The sequence below is a fragment of the Vanessa tameamea genome, chromosome Z, assembly GCF_037043105.1.
Source record: "Vanessa tameamea isolate UH-Manoa-2023 chromosome Z, ilVanTame1 primary haplotype, whole genome shotgun sequence".
NCBI classification, from domain to species: domain Eukaryota; kingdom Metazoa; phylum Arthropoda; class Insecta; order Lepidoptera; family Nymphalidae; genus Vanessa; species Vanessa tameamea.
The window spans coordinates 8,990,355-9,009,628 of record NC_087341.1 but is presented as its reverse complement, the minus strand read 5'-3'; the positions used below and the strand labels follow the sequence as shown (position 1 = coordinate 9,009,628).

Sequence of the window (19,274 nt, the reverse complement as noted above, 5' to 3'; positions counted from 1 at the left end):
TAACACAAATTAAGAACTGGGTCTGGATTTGAACCCGCAATCATCGGTTAAGAATCACACGTCACCTCGGCGTTTTTTAATTTATTTAATAATAAAAACATCCTTAGTTATTGTATCCGATTTAATAATAATACGTATAACTGTTTTCAGACCGGTATTTGTAATGATTTGAGATTAGACAAAAGTTTTTCCCGCCTCTATAAATTTAATAACCTTTACCGAATTAATGTATGTGTGAGATTATTGTGAATTTTATTTATTCTAACCTCAAAATTGCAAAGTTGATAAAAATCGTGTAATGGTTGTGAAGTGTTCATGATAATTTTACAACTAAAATATAAAAATAAAGCTATATTCTTGATTCCTTGCTAAGTGACGTTGCTGTTGACAGCTAATATCTAGTTGGGTTGTCGTAAATTATATTTTGTATCGTATTTACCCGTCTGTTAGAGGGACTTCTTCAAGAATTTGCTTGGCAATTTCGAGTCGTTCTCGGTCATATGATGCGGCCGCGACGACCGCCGTCACAGCCAATAGGACGCAGGCAACGGCTCTCCTCTCGTTGCGGTTCACCATCCTTGCTGTTAACAATTCAGAGACTAAAATTTTTAACTGGTTCTGTTAATATTCATCAATAGGGGCGTAAATATGAATCGATTACATTTCAATTACAGATAACAATGTGACCAATGATTAAAAAAAATTAAAAGTATTAATAGATATGGTAAAGTACGTTGATTTTTCAATTAAATTTATTCAATATCAATTCCTTTCCATGGAATTGTTTGCGGTAAGTCGACAAATCCAAAATGTGTGTATAATTTACAATTATAATAAATTAGTACGAAATCATACTTAAATCTTAATCTATTTGACCATTATGAGATTTCGCTTTAATCAAAGATCCCCAATGAAATTTTATTTAATTATGAATATTTTTTCACAGTTAATGTAATTTTAAATACAATATTAACAGGTTGAAGTTGCTTATTACCAGTAGCAAAACCCATCATAAAATGGACCTCTTGACTAATGCTGGTGTGTGGTCACCATTCTATTTGATAGCACTGGCATAACTTCAGTTCCGTTAACTTTGGAATAAGATATCATTATTCTTGGCCCGTAATTACACTGGATAACTTTTTCAAACTATATCAGAGCATTGCAAAGTATTCATTAGTACCTACGTATATAAATCATAGATAACTTTTAAACTACTTACGAACTTAAATTAAAATGACATATACAGAGAATAGCTAGCGGTTTATTTCAGTACCACTTTTTTCAATGGTATTGAATTTTTAACATACATTTTTATTAAATATAAACTTATGTCAGATTTGCGTTGTAATTCTTCTTTACATTTATTTAATTGTGACTAAATTAACAGTACAGTAACACTATGGAAACATCTCTGTTGTGATAAGGTCTCCTCTCCTTGAGCAGATGGTAGCTTACTTCAACACGCTGCTTTAACATTGGTTGGTGGGATTCGTGACAGATTTTTATCCACAAAATGTTTTCTTCACCGCCAAAACAAGATAAATTATAAACACAAATTAAGTACATGAAAATCCTGTGGTATACCCGGGTTTGAATTTGGAATCATCGATCGCGGTTCATGTATTTTAACTGCGGGGTCAATAACCGAATAAATCAACTCAAAGAGATGAACGATACATAATTGCAAAGACAGCGAACAAAAAATAAACCATTATTTTTATTTATTAAATTTCATGCCACTTCTGACCCACTTGGTTCTGTAACACATAAATTTGACATGACATTGTTCAGAAGGATGACGCCCCCCAGTTTAGGCGTAATTCAACCATGTACAGAATATTATCGCCAGTTTACCGTGTAATACGGATTGCTATTGGGTTATTATTTATCGATATTGCTAAATTGGTGCCATATATGACACCAGCTGCCGTTTTGTGACAAATTTCCTAAATGTTGCGGTTGTATGTGTATCATTTCAGTTAATCAATCATGCGTGTTATGATGAGGCTATATTTATTGGAAAATTATAGTGTTGTCGTTTAAACTTATCGCCTTTTCAATGTATATTTTACCTGTGCAACATTATTTATTTATCAATTATTATCTCGATTTCGTTCTTCGAATCAGATTGATTTGACAGAAAAAATTATAATACCTAGTACTACCAGATGATGCTGCAAAGATGTCAATGAGTGTGAGTTACCTGTGCCTGTGTGAAAGCATCTTTGTTCCAACTGGGTGTCCCGCGACATTTTTCGATTATATGTCTCTCGTGATATCAAAGCCTACTTCTATATACGGAACCAAATATAAGATTACAAATAAAACTGTCTCTAAGCGGCGTTTTCATAAATTGTGATCTTCTTCTTCTTCGATCTGAAAATCTTTAATCAAAATCAAAACATAATTTATTCAAGTAGGCTTTTAAAAGAACTTTGGAATCGTCATTTTTCAAACTATATTAAGTAAAGCTACCACCACCACGGAATGTAGATTCTACCGGGAAGAACCGGCAAGAAATTCTGTAGTTACTCTTTTTAAACTTTTTAAATACAAATTTATGTTAGTTAAATACAATATATGTATATAATATATCCTGCCTGGAAGTCACCAAGTATTAGCTACACGCTTTTTTATCATCTATATAATCTTGTATTGAATAATATCCTTTTTTATTAATTTAACTAGCTACCCTAAGAAAAATGTTATGAGCAAAAGTAAGTTTTTTTAACAGTTCCTTTAGCGATTGTTTTATTTACACAAATGCTACAATTTAATTGGTTAATTTTTCTATAATGATTATAAACCAATAACAACAACAACAAGAACAGAACAACAAGATGGTTACTTATAGTATGCACCTGTGCGAAGCCACGCAGGTCCTATTGACCCGAGGTCGCTTCGCACGTGTGATTTAATAAAGAAAATGAGAAGTGCGCTAGGCAAGAAAATGTTAAGTAGGTATATTAGTTTATAGCATAGATAATAATAAGACCAAAGCTTATAAGATTGTAATTTGGGTAAGTTTATCTTCTAAAGTATCCCTTTGAATTATATACTTGTATAGTATCGGATAAGGATTAATAATAAATTAGAGAATATATTTTCGCTTATGTTGGTTTACTTATATGTAATATATAAATTTAGTTATTACGAGTGTCCCTTTGAAAATAGACACACGCTATCGCGGACTTTCCTGTAGGCCTTAAAGTTAAGTACAATGTTTTGGTGCATCTCCTATGGTGTAGTCAGTATTAGCGTAAGCCTACGAAAACAGTTTTTGAATAAACTGCGGTCATAGTTTAGGCACTTTGTACAAAATGTTTACAAATGATAGACGTACAAATTCGTATGATAATCAATTGAGTGAATAAGACGAAGAGACGACGAGATAGAGGCAGAAATAATTGTTTTATTCGTTATATAAGATAGACGGTGGCTCCCAGTACACAGTTTTATGGCCTACGATTAACGGTTATCAATAATAACGAGAGTTCAGATTGAAGACATATTCAGTGTTCCAGAAACCAGACTGTATGTAATCTATGTTAACGACTTAAAATCAACCCGCAATATTGTGATAAAAACACATCGAATTTAACATTTTTGATAGCAAGCTCTGAGCAGTATCTGCGGAGGTGGTATTTTTTAATTCATTTTTAACTAATCTGATGAGTTAGACGCTTGAAATTTTGAAAATAGCTCAGGAATAGATGACAATGGAAGGTAATGCGGAGTGATTAGAAACGAGGTATATTACACCTGTTTAGTACTGTTCTTCTTCTTCTTCGAGTGCCACTCCGACTAGCGAAGGTTGGCAGTCAGCTTTGAATACTCCTTCTTGTTCTTCGCGAGGCGAAAGAGATCGACAGCACTCAGTAAAATATTATAATTTTACTGAGTGCAGTAATATACTACAGTAAATACTACAGTACTGTTCAGTAAAATATTATAATTTTCTATGTAAATCACATCAATGCCTAGGGATTTAATGACGTTTGTTATTTCACTCCTGTTAAATACCTCTCAAATTTCCTCTGAAATGAGGAAACATTTTTAAATGAAACTCAACAATACAAACGTTCAACGTTGTTTTATGTTTTTTTTTTTTGGTTTCTACATCCTAGACAGGTAATCCTTTTCAGCAGTTTATATTTATCATAGTTTAAGTAACTATAACTTAACTTAACTTAAGCTTATCATTTAACAAACATTTTTTTTTTATGTAAAACTTCCTTGGGGCAAGATCGAGTCTTATGCCGTGACGTATTTTAGAATACCGTTTTGCTGTATGTATGCTCTCTATAAAATAACAAGTTGTTATTTTTTTTTTTTTGTAATTAGCGGTCGAGCAAATAGTTAAAGTGCCATCAAGTTTGGGAGATAAGATGTTACGTCCCTCGCGCCTGTCAAATACTCAGTTATACTGGCTCACTCCCCATCAAACCAAACACAGCTTTACTAAGTATTGCTGCTTGGCGGTAAAATATATGATGATGGTACCTTACTAGACGGACCAACATAGAGCGTCAAGTCAATAATATTCAATAATAATAATTTCGTTTATCGATTAAGTCCACGAACAATATTCTACAAGATGTTTTACGTAAGAAAATTCGAAACAATAAACAGAAGATAATTCGCTGACAAAAACTTGGCTGGTAAAGTGCTGTGCACATTGCTTTAAGAATCTCAATGGCCTACATAAACAAATACTACAATTGGCAGTATTGTCAATAAGAACCCCCTTTAGGAAGTTCGGCTTCTTAAGCGTATTATTTTATGGCACCCTCGAGGCAGTACGAGCCAAACTGAGGCTACAGCATCTACGCCATCTAAATGCTAATTTTCAAGGATTGTGGCTTTAAATTTAGGAGAAAACTTTCTTAACATCTTTATTGTAGAAATAACGTTAGATCTGTTGTTTTATTAAGTTAGTACACCGCTGGTACTTTCGGTTTGAAAATGTTTCGTAGAATGAGTAACCTTCTACTGCAATGATTAAAGTTTAACGCTAGTTTTAATTGTTAGTATTTAACTTTATCTGAGTGCATTTCGTTCGTCAAATTTGTTTCGTTGTTTTGAATCTGTGGCTAACATTTTTTCATTTCTTTAAAAGAAACAAAGACACCTGTATTTTGTACCATATGGAATTATTATTTTAAATATAGAACATAATATAAGATACAAACTGACTAATAATATTTTTTTAATTATTTTATGAAATGAAATACATATTAATTGTAATTAATTAGAATTTTATACGCATTATTTTTTATTTGAGATATCAAACACAGTCGTAGCCAAAATAACTTTGACGCGGGATCATTTGCAGAGTCACACTTGATAACAACAATAACTAAATAAATAACTGCACTATATTGTAGACTTTTGTGAAAATCCATAGATTAACACAAAGTTAACAATAAAATATTTGTCTGCTAGTGATTTTTAGTAGCAAAGAAATTTAGCGCTTGGTAGATAGCTCAGTTGTGGGCATAGCTTTACGATAGTTATAGGACGTGATAAAACCTGGACTCTTACTATGCTTGATGGCCCGTTTCCCAACGCTAATTCATTACGTAGACTATTATTATATAATTCGGCAAATATTAGTTTCTTTCAAAATGAAATAAAAAAAAACAATCAATAATCAAACTTTATGAAAGTAGTATAAAACTGATAATGACATGGATATATCAATATATGGGATGAAAATATCGTTTATAAATACTAAACCATGTGGCAGAGGTGATAAGATAACCTACTCTAGCTTGAGGGGTTGCAGAGATTATATGAAGCTGTACATATCAATAAGGTTATGTGAAAAACACTTTGCTTACTTTTAAACGTATTCATATTGATGTTAATAAAACAGCTACTTAATTTTTTTGTTACTAGATGGCGTTAATTGTTCTTTAAATCGGGCTATAATTTTTTTAACTTATTATTTAAAGTATAGCCAATTCCAATCGAACTAGGAATAAAGATAAACAAACTTAAGCTATATTGTGCTAAGAGTATTTGATTAAAATATAATTATTTATAATATAACACTTAACTGATTATATCCACTTTAATTTTACTTCCAAAGTTCCGATAACAGTTTCATAAACGTTCAAAAGTAATTTTTTTTGCAAATCCGCAATGAATATCATAGACTAATCAAGCTCTCGATCATTGATATCGTTTCAATTCGCTGTCAAATGTTGTTTATTTGGCTTTTATCTTCTTGTATTTGGAATAGAGTACATATCGTTATTCAAAATAAAAACTGAGCTTTGTCATAATATGTTGCATCTATTTTATTCATTAGTAGTATATTATTTATATAAATACTCAATTGTACCCTTACAATTTCTTCTCTACGTTCTCGTTAGTAGGTCGGGTGAAATCTTGAAATTGAGTCTTATTTTAAACTGGATTAAGACTCAATTTCAACTTATTGTGCTGATCAATATATAATACAATTTTGGTGATAACAATTATACAATCGAAATGTTATTATTGCCTTTTAGTACATGGATTAAGTTTTGTTTTTTAGTTGATAATAATTTATTAACATTTAATTTATCATATATTGACAATTTTGTAAAAAGTTGAACTAAACGCAATGACAAAACAAACCAAATGTAAATGAGTCAAATTTAATTAAATCGTATTACGACCGGATTGGACTGAATCGCCAAAATTTATAAGTCGTTTGTTGCATATTCGAAATTTAAAATGCTTTTCAAATCGAAAATATAATTTAACCAAAAACAAGACATAGACATATTATTTTTAATATATTTCACGCAATGTCGCACATTTAGACGACGAGATGTACAATGACTCAAATGGTCCGCGATTTAGTAATGTAATGAAAATGTATTTGTAAAGGTGAACTGTTACTACTTGTCGTTGATACATTAACTCTGAGCTTGAATACTACAAATAATACATGTGCGTATATTGTGATTTTTTTTTAGGAAAGTACGAATTTCTTGGATCACATTTATGTATTAACAATTGATAGTAGTTTCGTATTCGTGTTTCTAAAAATACTTTAATTTTTTTTACGTAGGTAGGCGGACTGACAAATGGGCCACCTGATGTTAAGTGGTCGTGGTGGTGGTGGAAATATTAACCATTCCTTACTCCGCCAATGCGCCACCAACCTTTGAGACTAAGACTACATAACTACAGGCTGGCTCACTCAACCTTCAAACCGGAACACAATAATACCAAGTATTGCTGCTTGGCGGCAGAATATTTGATGGGTGGAACTTACCCAGACGGGTTTGCACAAAGCCCCACCATCAAGTTAGTACATTTAGTCTGTGTATTCTCAAGTCCATGAAAACGCTGGGTGGTTCAAAACTCGTACACTTTCAGCTTTCGCGATGTATGTTTTATTTATTACTAGCGGCTCAGCGTCGCACGGGTGCATTTTAAAGAAAACGATAAGTTCACTTAAAAGATAAAGATAAATAGATACGATTTTATTATATTTATTTTATTACGTTTATTTATTAATTAGGTTATTTAAGTATATCGTAGATGAGAAATACTAATTTTAGAAAAAAAAGTACGTATGACGCAGTCAACGATTTAATTGAAAATATAAACATATCTTAGCAATAGAAATTAAAACGCAAATATATTTGTTTTTCAATCTCCATAAATCAATACAAAATAGGAATAACGTATACAGCGTTACGCATTAAAGTTAAAATACATAAAATAATCTTTGTCGCTTTTATTCGTTACATAGTTACCGTCTTGCTTATTACAACTGTTGCGAGTTATTTGATAAATTCCAGGGCTTCTCACTGTCCCTTGCCTACCAACCACTATTAATAAATTCACATTGAAAGCAAATATTTGTAATTCTTTAGATGGTACCGTTAGTTGTTGCTTTGATATATAAAATATGTATATTTAATAGGATGTTATGTTCGTTGTGCCTGTAGTAACACTTACTTTTTAAATATTGCTGTTTCGCGGAAAAATATATTATTATATTGATTGTGTGGTAGCAACAAAGTGAAAGCTATATATGCTATATAATATGTTTCTTAAAATAAACCTGTACTTGAAACTTCAATTATCGAACTTAACGAACGAACTAAAATAATAAAATTAATTTACCTGTATACCTATTCAAAAATCACAGCGAATAGATGTTTATCGTGTAAACATTGAACACTTCGCTGCTATTGCTCGAAAGAACAGAAAGATCTACTTGAATAATAATAACAAACAGAACATTAGAATTCCTAGCAATAGAACTAATACAAAGATCGATTTCGATCAACAAGGTTCGATCGGTTCACCAATTTCAATCGTATACAGAAATATCTTAGCTATAATAAAATTAGCTACTAGAAAATAGAAAAGTGGATATCTTTTTTCAAATTCTACAGAAAGGTAAAATTGCTGGGAGATTACTACGTCATTACCTCAAAACTTAATAGTGTAATAAAAAAATAAATATATGTCGTCGATTATGAATAATTATTAACTTAGATGATTTTGTTGTATCTGCGGGGTGTGAACGCCGTGACATAACGGGTGACGTGATCGGAATCGTTTGAAGGCCTACTGATGACGGGCGTGCCGCTGATCTATAATATTCGCCGTTATATATTTAAAAAAAAACAGGCTATAAAATATAAAATAAAATAACGCTATAATCTCTCCACATTTGCACTGTATTGTGACGATACTGAAACTAATTGGACTTTTAGAATAATAAACCATGACATCAAAAATAATGAGGTAAATTATATGTATATATTATTAAAAGAGTATATACACTCAAAATATTATTTTTAAGTTTATAGTTTATATAAATATAATCAATTTTATGATGAAATAAATTTCATATTTAATTGAAATTTGACATGATGACAAATTAATATTATCGTAAAATAAATCGTATAATATGTAAAATATACATTTTCATTGTATATGATGTCACTTACTGGTTTTATACAATTATATAAAATAGTTTAAAACGTTATAGGAACAATTACTTTTAGTTATTATAATTATTGATGTATTTAAACCATATAAACTGGATTGACTGGAGTTGTCGATTTGTAATCTAGAGTCTATCTAATTTTTTTTTAAGATTCTTTATTCAAAATCTTGAAATTTTAATGTTTAAAGTAACAGTTACAACAGTTTTTAGAACACGTCAAATTAATTATTTTGAAAACGCGCTAATACAATACATATTCTAAAATATATTAATTTAACCTTTTTAAATATGCCAACTAACTGTAAGCCAGTGCCACTGCCTATAAATATTGGCATCATAAAAAATTTTAACCATTCCTTTATCGGCAATGCACCACCAACCTTTGGAATTAAGATGTTATATTCCTTGTATTTTTTGTTATACTGGCTCACTCGAATTTCAAACCGGTACACATCAATACTAAGCATTGCGGCTTGGCAGTAGTATATAATATGATGATGGGTTGATAACCTACCCAGACGGACTTGCGCAAAGACCAACCACAAAGTGAAACCACCACCAGCTAGTAAAGTCTTTCGTAAGTACATGTTTGTGATAATGTGATCATGTTTTCATATAGGTTTTTATTTTTTCTAATATATTAAAAGTCCATATAATAATTTTGTTGGAAAGGAATTTATATTAAAAAAATATTTAACAATGAAAATGTAATTTAAATATAGGAAATGTAAAAAATGATTTTCAACTCACCTCCAACTAAAAAGTTGGGTAACTTAATCATCCTCCTCGGTGGTTGACCTGAAAAGAAGAATACTTTTACTTGTTTTTCCACTTTAAGACAATATTTTACGTCAGAAAGTTGACTCTGATTAAAGCCATTCTTATAATATTCTACTACGGTTAGAACAATCCGTAATATAATAGCAAATATATTCCAAGAATTATTTTTTATTATTATTTATTAGTATAATATTACTATTAATTCTTATTGTTTTTTTTTATTTGATATCTACGTGTACTAGTAGGTTTGAAAATTCATCACCGAAGGGTATCTGTTAATAAGTAAAATACAAATTCATAAAATAACACCGATCAATTACCAAAAATGATAATTACTTGTTAAATGTTATTAATAGTAATATTAAATAAATTTCATATATTTTCATAAGAGTAGCGATATTATTTAAGACAATCTGGACAAAGGTCAACACTGGTTATTGAATAAAAATTCACGACGTATTTACGCAAACACTCCACATTCGATATATCTAAGCTACAAAAGTAAATCTACTGGCGAACCCTATTTCCTAAGTGCCGTAGGGCTACAATTTCTCGCTCTCTTGTACGGTGAAATGTTTTTATCGGAGGAGAGAAATACTAAGAACACGTAACCATTTTGGTATTATTTACATTGTAACGAATTCAATAATTATATAAACAATTTATCTACTGAAGTACAATGTTACTTAGTAAATTTAAAAACCCCTTTAAAATTTGGAAGAGGGAGTTTTTATCTCCTTTTCTGTTTTTATTGATTACAGAAGTTTTGGGGATAGAGGCTGGGCAATGTTTTTATGAAGATTTCGTTAGTACGGGATTCGGAATAAGCAAAGGATTTTAGGTTCAGTTCTAATACGGTTCTGAAGCTAAGTATTCGTTCCATTTGTATTTATAAAGCTAGATAACGTAATTACAAACATTTATTCATACATTTATTCATACATTCATTTATTTATACATTTATTCTTATTCAATTACGCAAACTATAGATAGACTTTTGGAAACAAAATTAAAGTCGAATGAAACTGACGGGAAGTTTACTTATATACAAGTAAATAATATAATCATTACATAGTATAAAACAAAGTCGCTTACTGCTGTCTGTTTGTCCATGGATAAGCTTAGATCTTTAAAATTACACAACGGATTTTGATGCGGTTTTTTTGAATAGATAGAGTGATTCAAGAGGACGATACATGCACAATATAGTAGAGAAACACCGATAATTTTAGACGTTTCTAATGTGATGGCGTAAATAAACACTTTTCTTTGCGCTTACATTGCAAACGCTGGCTGAAACCTACAAGATAGATAAAAAAAATGTACTACAGTATTGAGCCGAGATGGCCCAGTGGTTAGAACGCGTGCATCTTAACCGATGATTTCGGGTTCAAACCCAGGCAGGCACCACTGAATTTTCATATGCTTAATTTTTGTTTATAATTCATCTCGTGCTCGGCGGTGAAGGAAAACATCGTGAGGAAACCTGCATGTGTCTAATTTCAACGATATTCTGCCACATGTGTGTTCCACCAACCCGCATTGGAGCAGCGTGGTGTAATACGCTCCAAACCTTCTCCTCAAAGAGAGAGGAGGCCTTAGCCCAGCAGTGGGAATTTTACAGGATGCTAATGTATGTATGTACGTATGTATGTATTGTTAACCTTAAAAAGGTCTACAATAAAGTGTTTCTCCACAATGCACAGTGGATACGGGCTGGTGCTGTTAAGTACGTGGTTTTCATATCGCTAACTTATCTTGACATCCTAACTACTTCAAGTACTTACTTACTCTTTTTTTAAACAATGATAATCTATATGTTTATTTTGAACTTTTTAATCAATATAAACCACGATCTCTTTTATTATGCGAATTTTATTTTATGCGTAACATTTATTCTGTTATGAAATGGGAATTATGTATGAGCATTACTGCAGCTTTAATATTGTTGAGGTTAAAGTTTTTGAACGGTTTCACTACCTGCGAAGTTCTATTGAAATATGAGAATGCTCGTTTAGAGTAAGAGTTGGATGATAAAGTTTTAATTTGATTTTTTCTTTTAATAAATATTACAATACAAATAAATTTAAAGTGAAATGGGATAACAGGGTACTCTTTTGTTTGGTTGAGAGATCGTAGCTTATTCCATCAAGCTGCTCCATTAATTTATTAGAAAGTCACTTTTTAGTAAACCTTAACGTAAGTCTTAGCGAAAAGCGTTCTATATTTACAATGTGCTACTTTTTGTATCTATTATTCTGACCTGAGATCTACTTCTCTTTTAAGGGGAAGGCTACCACACTTCTATCATGCTATTTGGCGGTTTGACGTGAGGCAAATTTTCATCACATACCCGTGTCGGTGTCGGTATGACGTGAGATGAATTATAAACACAAATTTAGTAATTAATATTTCACTGATGCTTGTATAAGTTTCAATGCGAAATCTTTGGTTAACGAGTATGTGCTTTAAACATCTGCGTATATTGCTAGCAACAAATACTTTTTAATATATGTACATTATGACTAAAACCTAAGCGTATTGGCTTTCATGGCGAACGTTGATAAAATTACTATTAAATTTTCCTATTTAGTTATAATTATCATATGAAATGTAATAGTTTGTTTAATTAATATTATAGTTAAATATGTTAGTTGTACGATATTTTTATTGTTTAACTTAATTAAAATAAAATAACATACACTGTTATTTTACTTTTATCAAAATACTCAACAACTCAGAGCTCACCCAAAGTTTAACTCTTACAATTGAACGTGTAAATTTCACTTCGAACATAACTGGTGTAATTTAGACTTAAAGGAATAAAAGTTTGAATGAAAAGCAGCAGTTTAAATACTGGAGGACAGAGATCGAGGTCGCGCAAAAGTGAAGAAAAAATATGTTAAGTGCCGTTACAAATTAAAGCCTTTTGACGTTGCAGTCAATTTAAAATACTAATTATTCTTTTTTTGTATAAAGATTGCAAAAGATTTGAACAGAATCGAGTCTCTTGAGGATTATAAATTCTATTTAATTTTTTTTTATGATATGGTTAAGCGGACTGAGAAATTGTCCACCTGATGGTAAGTGGTCACCGATCATAGACATTGGCGCCGTAGAAAATTTCAAATACATCTACAATAAGAAAATTATTAAATACATCTACAATATTCCACCAACCTTGGGAAATTGTTATATTCCATATGCCTGTATTTACACTGGGTCACTCACCCTTTACACAGGAACACAACAAAATAATACGAAGTGTTACTGCTTGGCGGTAGAAAGTATGACGAGTGGATGGTACCTACCCAGACAGACTTGCTCAATGTCCTACCACACAAATAAAGAAATCATTAGTAATATTATAAATGTGAAAGTGTGTGTGTTTATGTGTTTGTTTGTTACAATTTCGAGATTTAATTACTCAACCGATAATCATTTTATATACTCAATGTCAGCGAGTACAGAAAGGGCAATAACCTGTGCTCCTCTTACGCCCGAGCGAATATATAAAACAAAACTATATTCAGATTTAATGTATATGTACTTAGTATATAATTATATAGAAAATGCTTTTCTAATTAAAAAAGGTTACTCTAAATTAAGAAAAGATAATCATTTGTGTTACTTAAACCTTCTATCGATTCTATCTTTTATTATTTTATGAAGACTATTATCCACGTAATAAAGACATAAATTCATCGCATTCTTCGCGAATTGAGTTTCTTAGATTCTTTCCTCGCCGTTTTCCATAAAGCGAATGTTAAATTAAAGCATTTTTCTGTTTTTTTATTTTAATTTATGTTTTAATAAAAACTGTTATACAATTGTGCGTAGCTTTCTGGCTATATATCAAACGCAATTCTTAAATATTTTAGCACGATACATTCGGAACACAGAAACATATTACGTATTTCGACTTGAAGGTTGAGTGAATCAGGGTAAATAGTGTAAGAGTCAGGAAATGTATGGACATATATTTCATGCTCGAATTCTTTCTGGCGTCAACAATAAGTTTCATTTTAGTGGCAAAAAATTTCTCGATTACCTTTTCAAATTAAATTTATATATTTTTTTATTGCATTAAAATTGTAAAACGTTTTATTACTATATTATATTTAATGCATTATACAAGAAAATCAAACAGAGTAAAAAAAATCAGCAAGTCCAATAAAGCAAATAAAAGTAGAACCTAGCGAGTTACAGCCAGGGGACGGATTAAGAGTTTTCTATTAACCACAATACAGGTCACAGGTTAATCGGTGGCACAATTTATGACGCTATTGTTAGAGAAAGAATAGCTCGTTAATGGTACTTTCGAATTACCATACTAATTCTGGTATTTAGGTGTCTGCGCTGGCTGAATACATTTATACTTCAGTTGTAAAGTCACAGTTTCAATATTCCTCTATCCGACAAACTGTGATTGTAGTTCATTTAAATTTTATTATATAGCATATCAAAATATAAAGATACTTTTTCAACTAGGATTTTACAAAATATACTTTCTAATATTAATTTTACATGTACGGTTCCGAATGTAGATTATATCGAAAAGAACCGGCAAGAAACTCAGCCAAAATGTATAGATATTAACTAAAATTAATTCATGTTTTATATAAAACGAAATTCAAGAAATACGAAAACGCTTTTTCATCGTCTACATGATTCAGTAATATATTATTTCGAATATTTATGAATAATTATAGAACCATTATTGATCGTTTGCTGTTTCTCTTCCATTCATATTTACCTTATATGTCAGATACATACATTTTTATAAAAAACATTATAGATGTTGTTTTAAAACCACCGAACAATATCAATATACGAATGAAAAAAAAAAAAAATGTTAGTTTTCTAGCCGCAAATGTCGAGTGCATTTCGCTTCTACAATCGGTCGCGTGAAACACCACTTGGTCTTATATAACTTCCGTACCGTTTGCCGGTCGAGGAATTTCAATGGCTCTTAGGCCAGTACAAGTTCGACTTTAAACCGAATCGTGTTAGCGAAACACTCACAAAATATTACGAGAAAAATAAAATTATATTTCAAAAGGGATATATTATTAGCACTGGTTTCGATATATAAACATAATTTATGAGTTAAATTTTTTCGTAATTATCTAAAATATGTGATAAAAATAAATTGAGTTGTTCAAAAATGTTCGCTATTGTTCTATCAGTCGGCGCATGAAGCAGAGTAAAAATACTGGCTGGATTTTAATAAACTTCGCGTGGTAGTTGATACTTTTATCCCAGAAAAAAATGGAAGTTCGTGTGAACGAGGTCACATAATATTTCAATATATTTTATTTCAACAGCTACGTATATAAAATAACAATTTTTTATCCTTAACAAATCATCAAGCCGCAGGGTGTCGGTACCTTGTAATTAACTAACTACTTACAACTGTAGTAATATACATTCATATAATTTAAATAGTAATACGAGAAATGCATCATGGTAATGGTTGGAAAAATATTTGTCTACACGAATTGTAGCATAAACAGTGTCAAGTTATGATTAATGTTTAAAATTTAATCTCCCCCTACAATAGGGAGAGCGCGCTTCGACGGAGTTCTTGTATTTAGGTAAAGTGGTGCCAGGGCCTTTCATTATACGAAAATATAACTTTGTTAGGTGTTCGTTGTTTTTATAATCTCAAAGTTTGGGCTTAAATATTTTTGATTATCGAAGAACAGTTTTCTTTATTTTCTTTGTGCTTCAGGGCAAGACATATACTTTTATCCTCTGCGATCAATTTCGTTCATGTTTGTGTTGACCTTACTACGGTTATCATAAAAAATATGTTGCTATTATATTTTTATTTATTAGTTTTACATTTCTCTGAAAAATGATTTCAAATAAAACTTTTCAGCATGCGAGTGTTTATCATCAAATACAAATGTTATAATAATAATGTTCAAATTGAAATCAATCCGATAATGAAGAGTATCAGGTTTTTGATATTAAATATAATAATATGTTTAAAAAAATATGTTTCATAAAATTATGTTTCTATGTGAGACAAGTTCGGATTTTCTTTTAGAGAAGGAATTAGATGGAGCTTAATTCGTCACCTTTTTCTACTGCGGTTTACATACATATATTATGTGTATTAATTACATTTTATGTCTTTCAATCCCCGATCAAGATGAAGAATATAGTGTCCCAGTTTTTTTTTTCAGTTCAATGTTTGTCACTACAAATACCTATGGAATAACGATCGTACATAGTTCCTGAAATATCTCTGAAACATCCTTTGAATCCTATTAGTTAATATTTGATATCGGAATTCTATATTAAAGTTCTGTTTCTCTTCAAGTAACAATTTCGTATATCTATAACTAGGGTTCTATATCTCGCCCCGGCTTCGCACGACTGCAATTTATCAATAAAGAACATGCAAAGTAGTCCTATAGTAGTCCTATAGAAAATGTTAAGTAGGCATATTATTTTATTTTGTAGCATATGTGATGAGGAATATGAATAGTATAAAATTGGTCTAAGGCATTTCTTTTTTGTGAAAGATAGAAATAATTTATTACGGTTTATAGATTCAAATTTGGGTCGTTTTAACTGCCAAGGGCAAAATATTGTTATAGTTATGCGACCATCAGTCTCGCATGAAATGATTTTTTTGAATGAACGTAATTTGTAATTGGTGATATTATGTTCTAAAGTTATTATTAAATCTGCTCGAATGATACACCGTAAAAATCGATTTTAATCGATATTTAAGTGTCCATAATTATCTGAATAAGGATTAATAATAAATTGAAAAAAAAAAAAATTTAAAACCTTTTTAAAACTTATAATGTTTTAGTACATTATTTTAAAGTCTCTCCTAATATTTAGCCAGCGGAAGTTATAAGGGTACGAAAACAGTTTTTTGGATAAAAAACTAATAATAATAAAAAAAAACTGATAATTTTCTTAAAATATATATATACATATTATATACCGATCTTCCTCATCCATTGCTCTTTTAATTAGTGAAAATTCAAATTATCAATAACCGTTGAGTGAATTAGAGCAAGAAAGCGAAGATAGAGACAGATGCATAAAGCCACGTTGTTGCACATACTTTAAATAACACATAATCCAAAGCGTTAATTCACATGATTTTAAAGTTGTTCGAATGAATGCTAAATCGAAAGCAATGATCCGTCCGAAAATTGATTCAAAACCTATCATATTTTCATTCACGGTTCAATTCCAAATACTTTTTAATAATTTTTTTTACAAAAGTCCGTAATATAAATTTTGGTTAAGTTAAATTGAACCTTGTTTCTATATGAGACAAGTTCGGATTTTCTTTTAGAGAAGGAATTAGATAGAGCTTTATTCGTCACCTTGTTCTACTGCGGTTTACATAGATATATTATGTGTATTCATTACATTTTATGTCTTTCAATCCCCGATCAAGATGAAGAATATTGTGTCCCAACATTTTTTTCCCTCACAGACGAAGCGGGATGAGTAATTGTTAATACTTAAATGACTCGGTGGTTTTTTGTTACGATTTATACACACTGTCTTGGAAGATAGACGTGTTACATATAATATTTAGAATTAAAATAATTTTTGTTAAAGAAATTAAATTATGTTTTTACTTTTTACTTTTAAATAAAATTATTATTACATATAAATATAATTTTATAGTTTGTGTTACTTTGGTTAATTATATTATCTATTATTTTATAATTTTATTAATATATTATAATGCTTGTTGACTTCCAGCCATGATGTATTATATACATATAGGTATAATTGTATTTAACTAACATTAATTTGTATTTTTAAATGTTGAAAAAGAGTAACTACTGAGTTTCTTGCCGGTTCTTCTCGCTTGAATCTGCATTCCGAACCGGTGATAGTTTCGCTTAACATAGTTTGTTAAATGACAATTCAATAGTGCTTGAAAAAGTCTGCTTGAATAAAGTATATTTTAATTTTGATTTATAAAAGATTATGATATAATTATAAATTACAGTAAACCAAGGTGTGGCACGTGCTTCACTACATCCTGAGGAAACTTGCATATGTCTAATTTCAATGAAATTCTGCTACATGTGTATCCACCAACCCGCACTGGAGCCGCGCGATGGAATATGCTCCAAACCTTCTCCTCAAAGAGAGAAGAGAGAGGCCTTAGCCCAGCAGTGGGAAACAGCAGTGGTTATGTAATGTTGTTTAATGAACCGTATATTAGATGAAAAACGTGGGTTTAACCGTGTATTATTAGAACTCGGGAAAAAACCCCTGATTTATCCATGCGCTTAATTTCTGGTTATAATTCATCTCATGTTCTGTGGAAAATGAAAATAGTCTAAGGAAAACATGCAGTGTTGAGAAAAGGTTCAGCCCTGTATAAATCTACCAACCGCATTTGAGCATAAAGTATAAAAGAATTGGTTTAAAATTGTTCTTTTCGACGAAAGAAAAATAACATTACTATTGTTATTATAATTGAATACAGCTCAGTCAGGATCGAATGACAATGTGAGATTACGAGTACTGCTTTTTTTTTAATGCGTATATTATTTATATTGCTGAATGCTATCGATATCGGTTTACGTATCAAGACTGAATATACATATGCATGTCTGTCTATAGACGTGGGATGAAAGCAAATAAGCAAATGGGTTACCAATACTAAATACTTCTTAGAAAGGTTTGAATATATTACGTAATCTCTAATAAGATTAGCCACTTAAATTAGAACTCAGCTGTACAAAGTATTGCAGTTCGGTACATAAGATATAGAGATAGAGGGAGATATAAGAACTTTCACTACTATAAAAGCTAATACTATAAAAGGCAAAAGTAACTCTTGCTTACCTCTACACGCTTAAACCGCTGAAACGACTTAGATGAAATTTGTTATGGTCATAGTTTGAGTCATCGGGACATGGGCTACTTTTTTAAGTCGGCCCTTAAGGGAGTAAAATTGGGATGACGGTAAATGCGCTATACGTAAAGTTTTCTTTTTAAAATTCGCTCGGCTAAATCCGCATAATCACGTAGTTAATCATAATATTATTGTGATTGTAACCCTCAGGCGGGTAACGAGTTAGGCATAACGTGTCTCAGTGCACATGTAGAATGCTACATTAATAACAGGCGAAATAGTATTGCGGGTAAGCATTAATCGCGTGTAATTCTCCAAGCGTAAATAAGGAACATATAGGAAAATATTTAGATTAAATTTTTGCGCGTAAACCGTATTATATATACTAATATTATAAATGTGAAACCACCGAATATAATTTAACGCAATTTGGTATGAAGCAAGTTCGACCTCTAAGGAAGGACTTTTTTAATGGTCTTTTTTATGCCTGATACCTGATAACCTCTAAAACGAAAGCGAAACTGCAGGTGACAAATAGTATTCTATAAATATTTTTATAACAAATTTAATTAAATATGTCATACAACTCGATATCGATAGCAGGAAGCTGTCAGTTGAGAGAGTTGTATGAAGGCATGTTCATTTTATTTGTAGTTAAAGTTT

At 30.8% G+C, this 19,274-nt stretch overlaps 1 protein-coding gene across 2 annotated transcripts in view; it reads right to left on the bottom strand.

Annotated features, from left to right (window-relative positions):
• Positions 1–19,274, bottom strand: part of LOC113404038 (dipeptidase 1-like) — a 78,380-nt gene that overhangs the window by 22,113 nt on the left and 36,993 nt on the right. Inside the window, exons 2-3 of one of the 2 annotated variants that reach the window (XM_026644777.2) lie at positions 9,722–9,769; positions 440–581 (exon numbers count right to left, since the gene is read on the bottom strand). In XM_026644777.2, the coding sequence (XP_026500562.2) occupies positions 440–581; positions 9,722–9,769 (190 nt within the window). The remainder of the gene's footprint in view (positions 1–439; positions 582–9,721; positions 9,770–19,274) is intronic. The other variant, XM_064220385.1, reaches the window with a different exon arrangement.